The sequence below is a fragment of the Jaculus jaculus genome, chromosome 13 (genome assembly GCF_020740685.1).
Source record: "Jaculus jaculus isolate mJacJac1 chromosome 13, mJacJac1.mat.Y.cur, whole genome shotgun sequence".
In the NCBI taxonomy this organism is placed as follows: domain Eukaryota; kingdom Metazoa; phylum Chordata; class Mammalia; order Rodentia; family Dipodidae; genus Jaculus; species Jaculus jaculus.
The window spans coordinates 12296713-12311519 of NC_059114.1; the positions used below are offsets into that span (position 1 = coordinate 12296713).

Consider the following 14807-nt stretch of genomic DNA (forward strand, 5'->3'; position numbering starts at 1 on the left):
AGTTTCAATGGATATCCCCCAATAAAGTTCAGGAGTTTTGTTAAAACTTCTTGGATTCCCAGCCACCTGGCTGGAGGAGGTGTCACTGGGGGTGGACCTCAATTCTAGCCTGAGATATGCAAAGTGCTGGGGCCTGGCCTGCAGTTCCTACAGTGGGCTTGCTTGCATGTGCTGTGTGGTGTGGCTTTTGCCTTTTCTCTCTGTTTGGTCCTGTGAAAAGGGGCCAACCTTGTCTGCCGTTATGGGACTTCCCCTCTATCTCCAATAAGTCCCTTCCTCGGTAACTGCCTGGTTTGGAACTTTGCCCCAGTGCTGCAGAACTGGTACCAGGAGTGGGGTAGAAATGTTGTGTGATGAATTTGACCATGTGAATTTTGTCAGCTCGAGCAATGGAAAACTTGGGGCTTGCAACTTAAGCTGACTACTACGGTACTCCATTTCCCAGAAATATCTTGTCCACATAACCTCTCCTCCCAAGCACCTCCCTTGTGTTTATTATTCCTTGGAACAATCTTAAGATTGGTGTTTCCTTTAAACCTCTCTAAGCCTAAAATACCTGAAACCTAGCAATGGGAGAGAGGAGCTGAAGCCTGGAGCCTCTACCAGTGGGGCTTCCTCAGTCTGTCGACACAAAGCCCCCAACGGCATGATAGACAATGAGGCTGTCTGGGGGCCGGGGGTGGCCTGCCAGGCTTAGCACCCTCCAGCACTCCAGGGCTTTCTTTCCATGCTTTTTAAAAGGTTGGAACTGAGGGCACTGTGGGCTGATGGGCAGGGTGGGGTCCTGCTGAGGGCTGGGGAACAGCAGGTAGAAACAGTCTTGAATTGGAACCGAGGTTGCAACTCAGGTATAAAACACAAGACCAGCATGGATTCCATCCCCAGTACCACGGCCAATCTATCAACCAGCTAGTGAGGGAGGAGGCAGTGAGCCAGCCCTGGGTCCGGTAAATTTCAGGCTGCTTCTGCTTCAGGGGCTGTACCCCTCTCCCTGGGGTCTCAGACACGGTGAGGAGAACAGAGGGCAAGGGGTCTCAGACTGCACAGGCCCACTGCTTTAACCCTGAGGCAGCAGAGCCTTCCAGGGGTTCCTGACCAACTTTGGCTCTGCCTCAGTCTATGGCTTAGACAACGGACAGAGGGACCTGGTCAAGGCTCAGGCTGGGTGTGACCTTCCTACTCAAAGTACTCCTCTGGAGCTCTGGTGTCCCAAGGTATCATCCTCACAGGGGCCACAGGCCCGTAGGACTCTCACCAACACGACCTTCAGCTGATTCCTCTGCTCCTTCAACCACCATGGCCTTCGTCCTGTTTTGCCAATGTGCCTAGGATCTCTGCACTGGCTGCTTCATTTTCCTTGCCCTCCTTCAGCATTTCTCTTCCCTTTTCCAACTCCTCTGCCCCCACCCTCTCTCTTTCTTTCCCCCTAGGAAGGGTCTCACTCTAGTTCAGGCTGACCTAGAATTCACTATGTAGTCTAAGGCTAGCCTTGAACTCATGGCAATTCTCCCACCTCTGCCTCCCGAGGGCTGGGATTAAAGGTGTGCGCCATCATGCCCGGCTCTTCAACATCTCTGTTTGAATGCCACCATCTAGGAAGGTCCTCCATGCTCAGCTCACTAAGTCCTTCTGAGTCTCCTACCCACTTCCTTCCTTTCCAAGCATTCCCCACCTCCCGACATATGACATGGTCTTTATATCGTGGCCACTGTTTATTGTCTGAACTCCCTACTACGGTGCTAGGATCTTGACCACTGTGTCCATGGGTGGAGCTCAAAGAAACAGAACGGGGCCTGGCCCAGAGGCTGGGTGGACCTGAAGGTCCATTAGATGCTGAGCACCAGCATGGCCTCTCAACATTCATGCAGCACCCTATTTTTTTGTTTGTTTTGTGAGGTAGGGTTTCATTCTAGCCCAGGCTGACTTGAAATTCACTATGTAATCTCAGGATGGTCTCGAACTCATGGTGATCCTCCTACCTCTGCCTCCAGAGGGATTAAAGGCATGCGCCACCACACCCAGCTGATGCATGACTTTCTTTGTAAAACTTCATAAGTTCCTCGGGATGTCCCACAAGGAAGCCACTTCCCTTACTCTCACTTTACAGATGACAAAACTGAGACATTAAGAGGGTGGCTGAGGTCTCACGCTCTATTAGGAAGTGGCCCTGCTCTCTGCCTTTAATAGGCTCTAAAAGGCTCACACAGTCAAGTCACACTGAAACCTCTAGTGACGCATGTTGTCCTGTGGCCCAAACCTTTGGCCCAAGCAAACAGCACAAAAATAACCAATTCTTCTGTTTCAGCCACAGACACCAATGAGCAAAGCCATACCAGAACCACAGCCCAAACTAAAAGCCCCAGAATGTGGGAGCTGGAGAGGTGGTCAGAACGTCAGCAGAAGCAGCGGAGGGGGGGCCCTGGGTACGCACTAGGAACCAGGAAGCTCACCACCTCTCAAGTCTACCAGCCTTGGACACTGTGCCCATCTCAGAAGTGGTTCCTGGGCCCACATCTGCTGAGCACCTACTGTGTGCTGGCACTGGGCAATGGCTGGAGACCATTCCTGCCTCAAGGAAGCTGCACACAGTCACCAAACTGGACTATGCTTCTTGGCTCCCAAGTTCAAATCCCATCTCAGTCACTGCCCAGCTGTTGGGTATAGGGAGTTACCAAGCCTCAGTTTCCCCATGTGTTTTTTTAATTGTTTTATTATTATTATTTATTTGAGAGAGAGAGAAAGAAGAAGAGGAGAGAATGGGTGCATCAGGGTCTTCAGCCACTGCAAACAAACTCCAGACACGTGCGCCCCCTTGTGCACATGTGCAGCATTGCACATTTATGTCACTGTGCATCTGGCTTATGTGGGACCTGCAGATTCGAACAGGAGTTCTTGGACTTCACAGGCAAGCATCTTAACCGCTAAGCCATCTCTCCAGCCCCCATATGTTCTTTTAAATATTTTTACTGATTTACTTGAGAGAGAGAGAGAGAGAGAGAATATGGGTGCACCAGGGCCTCTAGCCACTGCAAATGAACACCAGATGCACATGCCACCATGTGTATCTGGTTTATGTGGATTTGGGGGAACTAAACCTGGGTCCTTAGGCTTTGCAGGCCAGTGTCTCAACTGCAAAGCTATCTCTCCAGCCCCATCCCCATATGTTAGATAATAATAATATCCATCTTTAGGGATATGTGAGATTAATAATATGCCAGGCATGAAGGTTTCTGGGGTGAAGGAACTACACATGTGCTCTCATGATTGTTACTGCTCCTGTCACAGGGTGTGGTGGGGGGCACAGGCTGCAAGAGGAATACAGCTAAGCAAACACAAATCAAGAAAGCCTGGGAGGGGGCACAGGCTTGGTGGCGCACGCCTTTAGTCCCAGCACTAGGGAGGCGGAAGCAGGAGGATCGCCCGTGAGCTTGAGGCCAGCCTGAGACTACATAGTGAATTCCAGGTCAGCCTGGGCCAGAGTGAGACCCTATCTTGAAAAAAAAGAAAAGAAAAGAAAAGAAAAAGAAAGCGGGGGAGGGGGGCTGACAGCCAAACCAGGCACATTTAGACATTCTTCCATTAAAAAAGAAAATCTACTGGTGGAATGGGATGTGGAAAGATGACATGCTGGGAAACAAAGTAGCTTGTTCCCGGCCTGGTGTGGACAGCATACAGCTTGGCCACAGAGCCTGCAAGGAGTGGCCCGTGGGCAGCCGGACGGGGACCCAGGCTCAGGGAGTGTGCTGCGTCTGGGCCTCCCTGCAGCATGGTACGGTACCGAAGGAGTTGAGCTGGCAGATGCCACAGCTGGGGCTCCCATCCAGCGGGTCTCCACGGCCGCAGAGCCCTCAGACACGTCTGTGCGGCCCTGCCCGCGCTTGCCCCTGCACACCCTGAGAAGACTCCCCTTAGAGGGAGCAGCCAGGAGCCAGACCTGGGAGGCTTGGGGAGGGCTGGAGAAGCGGCCACGGAGCAACCTCTCGGTCCAGTACCTTCTCTTAGCCAAAATTCAGCACAGTCCTGCAACTGTCAGCGCCGACTACAGACAGGGCAACTGAGGCAGGCCGTCCAACCAGCAAGGACAGTGTCCATATCCCAGCCAGGGCACCGTCACAGGACCTGGTGGCACGTCGTTCTGAAACCTTCTACCCTGTCAAGTCTGGGGTGCGTAAGAAGTCTTACAAGGCCGGCTAGTCACCCAGACCCTGGGGATCTCAGATTCCCTGTTGACAGGCCAGAAGTTTGACGTCATCAGGTCATTGGAATGGGATGGAAGGACACCTGGGTTCACATTCAGGCTCCCACACTACCCAGCTGGGGGCGAGGGCGGGTCATGGGTGAGCTTGAACCACACAGGCCTCAGCTTCTCTCCTATAAAAAACGATGGCAATGAGGAGATCTACCCAAAAGGCTTCTGGGGAGGATGGGATGAGTCATCCTTGAGAAGCGAGCCCTTCACACCTAGGGACTGTGTGAATACAGTAAGAATGGTAAGGGGGGGGGTCTCTGCTATTACTGTCACTATTACCCCAGCTGGACATGGAGGCTCCAACAGGTCCGGGGCTTGGGAGAGTCTGCAGGGTTTATCTCATCAACAAGGGAGATTAAGTGACTATCAACAGCCACACCAGAGGAGGCCACCCTCTTCCAGTTACCAATGATGTGAGAGGAAACTCTATCTCCTCCCACTTCCCAGCTGACACAGGCCGGCCAGGGCAGGTTCTTCCCCCAGAGCGAGGCTCTACCCTGAGAGCTGCCAGCAGGAGGAGGATGCATGCCACCAGCAGGAAGCCACGGACACTCAATCACAAAGGAGAACTTTGCAGAGCTGGGCTCCAGTCGCACATGACCTGGGGCCTAAGGAGTGACTTCAGGCCGATTGTGGCCGTGGAGGCCAGCCTGCACGCGGGGCACACCTGGGAACAGGCGAAGTGCTCAGCCATAAGGGGGCTGGACAATGCAGGCTGTCCAGTAGCACTGTTAAGTGCCATTAGACATCATGTTTACAAAGTGGGCTATTTATTTATTTATTGACACGACTGTGTGTGGGGGGTGGCTGGATAGATGGCTCGGCGGTTAAGGCGCTTGCCTGCAAGGCCTAAGGACCTGAGTTCGATTCCCCAGGACCCATGTAAAGCCAGATGCCCAAGGTGGCGCATGCGCCTGGAGTTTGTTTGCAGTGGCTCGAGGCCCTGGTCCACCCATTTTCTATCTTCCCCTTTCTTTCACTCTCTCTGCCTCTTTCACTCTCTTAGAAATGAATAAACAAGTAAATAAATAAATAAAGTATTTACACTACTGGAGATGGAACCCAGGACCTCACAGATGCAAGGCAAGATCTCCTCCACTTATATCCTAGACCTTTTTACTTTTTCATTTTTGAAACAATCTTGCTAAGTTGCCAAGGCAAGCTCTGAAGTCACTCTGTGGCCCAGGCAGGCCTTGAACTCCTGCCTCAGCCTCTTGAGTAAGTGGGGTTACATGCCTCCTGTGACCTAGGCTCAGCCTGTAAAGTGCTTTTAAAAAGATACGGACAGGGCTGGAGAGATGGCTTAGCTGTTAAGGTGCTTGTCTACGAAGATTAGGGACCCAGGTTCGATTCCCCAGGACCCATGTAAGCCAGATGCACAAGGTGGCACATGCATCTGGAGTTCATTTGCAGTGGCTGGAGGCCCTGGCGTGCCCATTCTCTATCTGCCTCTTCCTCTCTCTTTCTCTTTATCTCATCTCTCAAATAATAAATATTTTTTTAAAAAAAGATAATGGGCAGATGTCCCTGCCGCCAGTGGGCACACAAAAATGTGCACACCTGGGACTCACTACTCACCCACAGGGCGGCTGTGAAGCAAAAGTACACTGAGGGGTCTGCTTTGGGGAGCATTTTAGCCCGGTGCATGGGTGCTCCCTTTATAACCCTATAAATCCAAGCGTTCCAGCATGCTGCTGTGCAAAACAGTACAGAGACTCCAAGGAAAAATGAAAATAAGATCCAGCAATCCCTCTCCTGGGTCCACGCACACAGCAGAGGAAAAGCAGCGCGTGCTCCACAGAGAAGTCTCCGCTCTTACGCCACGGCTCACCGCGGAACGAGGCGGCGACAAGGAGCCAGTGCGAGACCCGCAGCAGGCGAGGAGCCGGCGGCACCGCAGAGTGGGGCGCTGCGCGACCTTTACCACGAAGAAACTTCGGGGGCTCGGGAGATGGCTCAGTGGGTAAAGGCACTTGCTTGCAAAGCCTGCCAGCTCAGCTTTAACTCTCAAGCCAGATGCAAAAAGTGGAGCAAGTGTCTTCCATTTGTTAGCGGCAGCAAGAGGCTCTGGCATCCCTATGCGCATACACACGTGGAAATAAATAACAAATAAATAAATAGAACATTTGCCGCTTGAGACATGGTTGAACAAGAAGGACGTCATGGTCGGTGAAAGTCCAACACAACCACAGCACGCCTGCATATATAAACGGGATCTTAAAACAACCAAATACCTGGCCCGGGAGCAGAGGTGTGAGCAGGGTCAGGGAGTGAGGGGTGGCCACGGAAAGATGCTGGTCGAAGGATAAAAAGCTGCAGTCACCTGCGATAAACACAGCTCTGCAGAGCCCCTGTCCGGCATGACAGGAGCAGTTGTTTTAGCTAATGCTGTTTTGTTTGGTTTTGCTTTTCTTGGGGGGGGGGGGGTTCAAGGTAGGATCTCCCTCTCACCCAGGCTGACCTGGGATTCACAATGTAGTCTCAGAGTAGCCTTGAACTCATGGTGATCCTCCTACCTCTGCAGCCCATGTGCTGGGACTAAAGGTGTGCGCCCAGCTTGTTGGTTGGTTATGAAAATGGGAAATCTCCTGAGACGGGATTCAGAGCTCTCACCCCAACCCATCACACATCTCTCTCTCTCTCTCTCTCTCTCTCTCACACACACACACACACACACACACACACACACACACACCGTGCACACTCAATGCTTGAGGAGATAGCTGTGTCAGTCTGCTGAACTGCAGTAATCATTTCATTACATATATGGAGACATCACGTTGTATACTTGGTGTGTAACTATTTTGAAGTTTATTTTTAAAACCAGCCTAGGGCTGGAGAGATGGCTTGCAAAGCCTAATGATCTGGGTTCAATTCTCCAGTATCTACATAAAGCCAGATAGACAGTGGCATATGCATCTGGAGTTCCTTTGCAGTGGCTAGAGGCTCTGGTGAGCTAGTCTGTCTTTCTCTCCCTCTCACGCTCTCTCTTCATTTGCATGTGTGTGTGTGTGTGTGTGTGTGTGTGTGTGTGTGTGTTTGTATACACACATATATCTCCAGCCGAGCTGCACAAATGCTTGTGAGTGGGAAGGCGCTGTTGTGGATAGCCCTTGGCCTGGCAGTACTGGTATCTGTGACGAGAAAGTCAGTCACTCTGAACGCAACGATGCTTCCTGGAAAGGGGTAGTGGGCACACTCCCAGGAAGCTCTGGACGCAGAAATGAGGGTCCGGAGGAACCGTCCTGACAGGGAAGGCCCATGCCCCCACACTGCAGATGGGGAAGTTGAGGGTGGGAAGTGGAAGGAGACACAAGTCTGTGGTCTGGTACTTTCCATGTCGAATCCTGTGGTGCCCATGGTTTAGAGCCTCCGGCTTAATGCTGCAGACCCCAGGGCTGACCTGAGACCCTGCCTCAGATGCCTCCGGCGACTCAGGGAGGGGAACAGAGGTGCTGTGGGTGATCTGCACGGCCAGCAGCAAGCTCCCATGGCTCCTGGACACTGGGACCCCAGTCCCAATGAGGAGAAATGTCTCCCTGTGTCACACGTAGGAAAAGCCTAATTCCTCATTCCACCTCGTCTATATCTAGTTGGGGAAACTGAGGCCCAAGGCCACATGGAGAAAGCCAGTGCAGAGCTGTGTTGTTCCCTCCCCCGACGAGGTTAACTCCCACTGTAGCCCAGAATGACCTGGAATCCATTTGGTAGTACCAGGCTGGCCTTGAACTCACAGCAATCCCCCTGCCTCTGCCTCCTGAGTGCATGCTGGGATTAAAGGCCACCACGCCCGGCGGAATCACGGCTCTGTCTGACTGCCTCACACTGCATGTCATGGTGACCACTGATGTACACACACTCTTGTTTCTCCCACTGCCCCAGCCTTTGCACGGGCTGTTCCAGCCGCCTGACACCCTTCCCTGGGGCCAATCAGCATCAGGTGCCAGCTTTTACATCCTGTCCAGTGCTCAGCTTCCTCCGTGGCCCTGAGACCCCATGCCCCAACAGGACCACGTCTGTCACAGCATCCTGCACCATTGGCACCTCGATACACACGCTCTGTCCTGAGTTCTTATGCAAAGTCCAGGACCCATATACCTTAAGTCCCCGAGGCCGGGGGACACGTATGTCTTGGTCACTCTGATGTTCTGAGTAGCTGCCTCAAGCGCCAAAGGGCTGCCTTGTGCCGTGACCCTATGATCACAGCTACTTGCCGAGAACCCACACCTATGTTCCTGGGGAGCACGCACTGAAGCTTAGTCGCCCTGTATCCCCAGCATCAAGCTGACACCAACACACGGGCCAGGCACCTGGAGACTGTCAGGACCCTGTGGGCCGCATCATTGACATCCGGGTGTGGTGGCGCACACCTTTAATCCCAGCACTCGGGAGGTAGAGGTAGGAGGATCTCTGTGAGTTCGAGACTAGCCTGAGACTACATAGTGAATTCCAGGTCAGCTTGGACCAGAGTGAGACCTTACCTTAAAAGAGAGAGAGAGAGAGAGAGAGAGAGAGAGAGAGAGAGAGAGAGAGAAAACAAAACAAACAAAATAAAAACAACAAAAAATAAAAAGTAAAATCCATCACAGAGTCATCCAGTGCAGTGGCACACACCCATAACCCCGAGACTCTGGAGGCTGAGGCGGGGCATCACCAAGTTTTCTAGCACGTCCATTTATTACTTTCATGATTGAAAAAAAAACAAGCAGAGAAAACCAGTAAGTGATGTGTTCTTTAGATGATGGCATGTGGTTGTCAAAACCCAGAAGAAGAAAATAAATAAATAAATAAAATACATGAAAAAACAATTAACAAGCAAGACCCTAGAAGGCAGTAGGGTCCCCGAGGGTTCCCTGTCTTTCAGCTGCTCGGTGAGGGAGAGATATGGTGGGGAGGGAGGCAGCTTGAAGGGCGACGCTTCCTAAAAGTTGTATTTTTAGGAGCCTTGAAATGTTCTCTGAGTGAAAAGGCATCTAAAATATTTGCAAACACTCAGAAGTGGGAAAAAATAATATTTTCCAAAACTTTCCTTTCTGGGCATTCTCAAACCAGTAGCAATGTTCTAAGAAACTCCCAAATACACTGTGACAATTCCCTCATAAGTCCTGTTCACAGAGCCCTAAAGAGGCCGCATAACCCGCTGTCACTCTCTCACCCTTAGGTCTACCAAGAAAGAAACAACCCCGAGAAGGCAAGCCACGTGCCCGGGAACACACAGAAGCCCACTGCTACAGTCAGAAAAGAAACTTGAAAAACACTCCGTACCCCACAAAGCACTGTTCTCGGTCTGGAAAAAGTCTGCGGGATGGATTCCCGTGTTATTAACAGGGAAGAATGCAATGGGGGGGGGCTTAGGGGGTGAATTCCAACTCTACCAAGCAATACCAGAAAAAAAAACCTGGAATTATTTTCATGACATAAAAAAGATGTGGAAGATATTCATCATAATATAATGCTATGATTTTTTTTTTTAATGCTGGTTTCTGGGAATCTACAAACTCTGCCCTTGTTCTTCTTGCTTGCTGGAGAAGACAAGGGGACTCTGCACGGGAGCTCAAGGCTCCAGACTGCGGCTACAAGCCAGCCCACCCTCTCCCTGCAGGCATGGGACCCCCGGGAGGACCTCGGAGGAGCACTCACCCACAGGTATGGCAGCAGCGGGCAGTAGTAATACTCCATCTCCCTCACCTCGGCGTGCGCTGCCCGACACCCGCTCCTGATCCCCAGGAGGGGGCCGCCCTGCCCGCCCGCCCCGCCCCGCCCCTCCGGAGTCAAGTTCGAGGCGGCATGAATCATTCAGAGACCAGGGCTACCTCGGGGGCGGAGAAGCTGCCCTCAGTCCAGCAGCGAGCATCCACCCGCGGCGGCTCCTCCCAGCCCGGATCCCCGACCTGAGCTCCCCCGGCCCAGGCTGTCAGCCTGGGTGTGAAAAACAGACTGAGTGCTCCCTGAGAGAGGCCGTGTGTTGTGTGTGCACGCGGATAAGTGCGTGTGGGGAAGACTGTGTGTGTGTGTGTGTGTGTGTGTGTGTGTGTGTGTGTGTGTGTGTCTTCCTCGCCCAGACCTCATGTGGCACGCCATGCACAGCCGGAAGTAATGGGAGCCACCTCTGCTGAGGCCTGTCCTTCCCCCTCCCTGGCAGGAGGCTGGTTACCTCCTTCTACAGAGAGGGACACTGGGATTTGGCCAAGGGCACGCAGCAAGCTGGTAGCCAAGCTGCGGTGGGAATCCGAGCTCCTGGGCCTCTCAGACGCAAGCTCTGGGCTCCGTCCACCCCCATGGGCAGTGTGGACAGTGAGGGGCCCTCCCAGCCTCCAGAGCCACCGTCTGCCGTCGTGAGGGAGCATTCTTCTCTCCCACTTTCCAAATAACAGCACGGCCACAGGCAACATACAGTGACCTTTCCTGGGTGCTTCCTTCTGAAGAGAAGATTTGGCACATCTCTGAGCCTCAGTTCCCCCTTTCTGTCAAATGAGCTTGAGGGTCAGACGAGGCGAAGGGCCGCGTGGTCAGCTCCGTTGCTCAGCAGAGGAGGCGGAGGCCCAGAGAGACAGAAAGGATGACAGAGGCGAGTGTCAGGATTCACACCCAAGCCTGGCAGGCCCAGGCCCCTACTCAGAGTCGCCTCTCAGAGGCAGCCCGGGTCCTTCACGAGGGAAGAGTCAAGTGGGAAGAGGGGACACTCAGACACTTGGCAGAGGTGCAGGGCTGAAGGCAGGCTCTCACCTCCCAGGATACCCGGGATCCGTATGAGCTGTGCACTTCGGCCCCACAAGGCAACCCCGGGCCGAGCGGCTAACAGGAAACCCACTTAAACAGGAGGCCGCGTTCAGCAGCCAAGGAAACCGCAAGGGAAACTTCAAAGGTCTTCAAAACCAGGCTTGAGGTTCAGCCATTCCCGTTGCCCCAACCCAGCAGGCGCTCAGCTCTTCATGGCCTGACAGGCAGTCTGGGGTGGGTCCCAGGTGGTGTCAGCAGCAGGGACAGGCAGCGCAGTCAGGGTTCAGGCCCTGCGGTCGGCCTGACACGACAGTGGAAGCTTAGGCCCTGCTCACTACCGACTTGAGTGACTGGTAGAAGGCAAGCCCTGTTCCATGACTGACAGAACAGTCAAAGGCCAGGCCCTGCTCCCTGACTGATTGACTGACTGACTGACTGACTGACAGACACAGCAATGAAAGGTAGAGCCCTGCTGACTGCACACTGGAGACTCAGGCCCTGCTCCCTGACTGACTGGTAGAAGACCAGGCCTCACTCTCTGATTGATGGAACAGTCAAAGGCCAGGCCCTGCTCCCTGACTGACCAACCACTGACTGACAGGACAGAGCTGGGCCTGCTCCCTGACTGACTGACTGACTGACTGACAGACAGACAGGATAGCGTCAAGCCCTGCTCCCTGACTGCAGTACAGTTGGAGGTAGCTCAGCTCTTCTTATAGCCAGCCTGGAGTCTTGCTGACTGACTGAAAGTACAGCCAAAATGTTGAGCCAGACCAGCTGGCTGGCTGCACAGCTGGAGGGCTGATCCCTGCTGACCAGTTTGCTAGCTGGAGCCTGGGGACTCTTGCTGACTGGCTGATCTTGGGAGAGTCTGGAAGTCTGGTCCTAATAACTGAGGGACTACAGAAGAACAGGCTACGGCCGCCACACTGACGGAATGCTGGGGACAGAAGCCAGCAGAAAGGGTTGCTGCTGCTTCCCGGTTGCCCTTGGAGGACTGGAGGCTGCTGAGGACAGCTAACTGCTCTCCCACAAACCCAGGGAGAATAGTGAACACGAAGCCAGGGATAGGGCAGGATGCAAGGAGAAAGGGAATGAGATAGAAAAAAAATGGAGGAGTGTGGGCAGGCCATGAAGGGAGGGAGTGAGGGAAGGAGAGAGGGACTGACCAAACAAGGAGAGAGGAAGCCAGCCACAGAGGAGAGGGAGAAGTGGGGAAGTCAGGCCAGATTGACAGGAATAGAGAGAAAGAAGCCAGACATGTTGGCACACACTAATCCCAGCGCTCAGGAGGCGGAGACAGGAGGATCACTACAAGTTCGAGGCCAGCATAGGACTACAGAGTAAGTTTCAGGTCAGCCGAGGCTACAGCAAGACCCTACCTTGAAAAAACAAAACAAAAAAAAAAAAAAGAGAAAGACAAGAGTTAAAGAGAGACAGGGAAGAGAGCCAAGACAGAAAGCAACATAGGAAGGAATGAACCCCAAGAAAGCCCTAAAACCAGGCAACACAGAGGACATGCAAGGGAGCCAAGGACAGAGGGCACAGAGCCCGGCTGGGGACAAAGTGGCATGGGGCTCAGCAGCAGGACAGGGGACCAAGAGCAACAAGACCCCTCCAAAGTCAGGCCCGGCAAGTCCAGGGCGCTGACAGAACCCACGGGACTCCCAGCCCCAAAAGAAGCTGCCCCGCCCCTGCCTCGCCCCCACGCCCAAGGGACCAGGGCCACGTTGAGGGGTGACCATTCTCCTCCAGCCAGGGACCACCTGCAAGCATGAAGGTGAGCAAGCCGCCCTGCACCTTCCACATTCTCCCCGGACACCTGACCTCACCTGGGACCAGGTACTCTCCCTGTTGCGGGTTGAGTGATGACTCCGGAAACACATGTCCACCCAGAACTTGCTACTTTGATACTTTTGGAATCAGGTCTTTGCCAACATCACTAAGTCAAGGGACTCAACACGAGCTCATTCGGGTCACCCCAGGCTTGCCAATAGCTCACGTGTCTGTGTCGTGTCAAGATGCGTGCAGGAACTGACTCCCAAGGTGATGGCACTAAGAGGCGGGGCCCTCGGGGCTGAGGAGACCGGCTCTGGGACTAAGAGAGCTCAGGCACGAGGACCTGGGTGCCACCCACCATACCCACATCAAAAGCCAGGCCTGCACTGAGAAATCCCGCTGGAACTGAGCTGATAACCTCCTCCATGTAGACCAGCTGACAGAAAGCTGGAAGAAGCCATTATGCATGCAGTTCAATGGGAGAGAGAGAAATCACCAGTGAAGATACTCAACAGTGGACACTGCAAGCCTTATAATTGGCCAGCCAGGCCAAATGAGTCAATGGGTGTAATAGTGACAGGTCTGTCATGGTGGAAACCAACTGTCCTCCAATTGGACTGGAGGCCCGCTCCATGGGGGGGAGGGACACATCCCTGATACTGAAAACTCAACACAGGGGTAGTCATGAGTCCTAGGGGTATAACATCTGCTGATATCTGGAAAAATGTACATACTATGCTTATCGAACTGCCCAGGAAGCACGTCTCTTAATATTCATACCCTTATATCAATGCTACTCTCACTTTGGGTAGAGAATCTTTTCTTTTCAGATGGCAGTGACCTTGAGATGTCTCAGAAGGTATCATAGTGCTGGAAAGAAGTGACTGGAGTACTGAGTAACATCTCTATCATACCTTCCAAGGCTCAGGGTCTAATGCAGAAGAGGTGGCGGAAAGAATGTAACAGCCAAAGGAAGGGTAGGACTCCTTACAACATGCTCCCCCCAGACACAAAATGGCCTGGATATCCATGACTCACAGTGCCTGACACTACCTGCATAAGACCATCATAAGAGGAGGAAAAGATGATGACATCAAAATAAAAGAGACTGATTGAGATGGGGACGGGATAGGATGGAGAATGGAATTTCAAAGGGGAAAGGGGGGGGGATATTACCATGGGAAACTTTTTATAATCATGAAAAATGTTAATAAAAATTGAGAAAAAAAGGCAGGCCTGGCTACGAGTGCTTGTGGCCCCAGGAGTGAGTTGGAGGCGAGGAGGATGGTTGGGGCTCCCAGGACAGCCAATATGACCCCCAAAAATGAGAGTTTCATGTTCAGTGACAGACTCACTGCCTTCTCCTTTGGCTCCACACACTCTTACTTGGGTGCACATATTTGCACACACACATATACCCCCCCACACACACACACACAGCTGTAGGGTCCTTGGGAGGTAATGGGCCATGAGGGGCCCACCTCACGCATAGGACAAAAAGGTTTCAGTGAGCTGAGTCCAACTTTCTGGTCTCTCCTCTGCCTTCTATTCGTGGGCACAGAGTCACAGGCACCACCTGAGAGGGACAGGTCCTCCCACACATGGAACCTTCTAGCACTTCACCTTGGACTTCCAGCCTCCAGAAATAAATGCCGGGGGTTTATCAATTCCCCAGTTTTGGGTGTTTTGTTGTGGCAGTCAGAAGAGCTTAAGTCACCAGGCCAGGCCACACAGCAGATGACAAGTGTGCTCAGACAAAAGAAAAAAATGCCACTTCAGGGGAGAGAGCCGGGTAAGACAGGCAGAGACTGGCGCGATACAGCTACAAACCAAGGACCTACTGCAGCTACCAGGAGCTGGCGGGGGACAGAGGGGCGTGTAGAGGGACCGTGACCTCCGGAGCTGGCGGGGGACAGAGGGCATCTGGAGGGAGTGTGACCTCCGGAGCTGGTGGGGGACAGAGGGGCGTGTGGAGGGAGCGTGACCTCTGGAGCTGGCGGGGGACAGAGGGGCGTCTGGAGGGAGTGTGACCTCCAGAGCTGGGAGAGCGCTCAGCTCT

General features: G+C 53.1%; 1 protein-coding gene across 5 annotated transcripts in view; it reads right to left on the minus strand.

Moving 5' to 3' along the window:
* Kiaa1671 (KIAA1671 ortholog) overlaps positions 1-14807 on the minus strand; it is a 172705-nt gene that overhangs the window by 79920 nt on the left and 77978 nt on the right. Inside the window, exon 1 of one of the 5 annotated variants that reach the window (XM_045132302.1) lies at positions 9890-9992. The exons of the other annotated variants lie outside the window; for them this stretch is intronic. Coding sequence (XP_044988237.1) covers positions 9890-9928 — 39 coding nt within the window. The 5' untranslated portion in view covers positions 9929-9992. Of the gene's footprint in view, positions 1-9889; positions 9993-14807 lie in introns of those variants that run through there. 5 annotated transcript variants of the gene reach the window in all.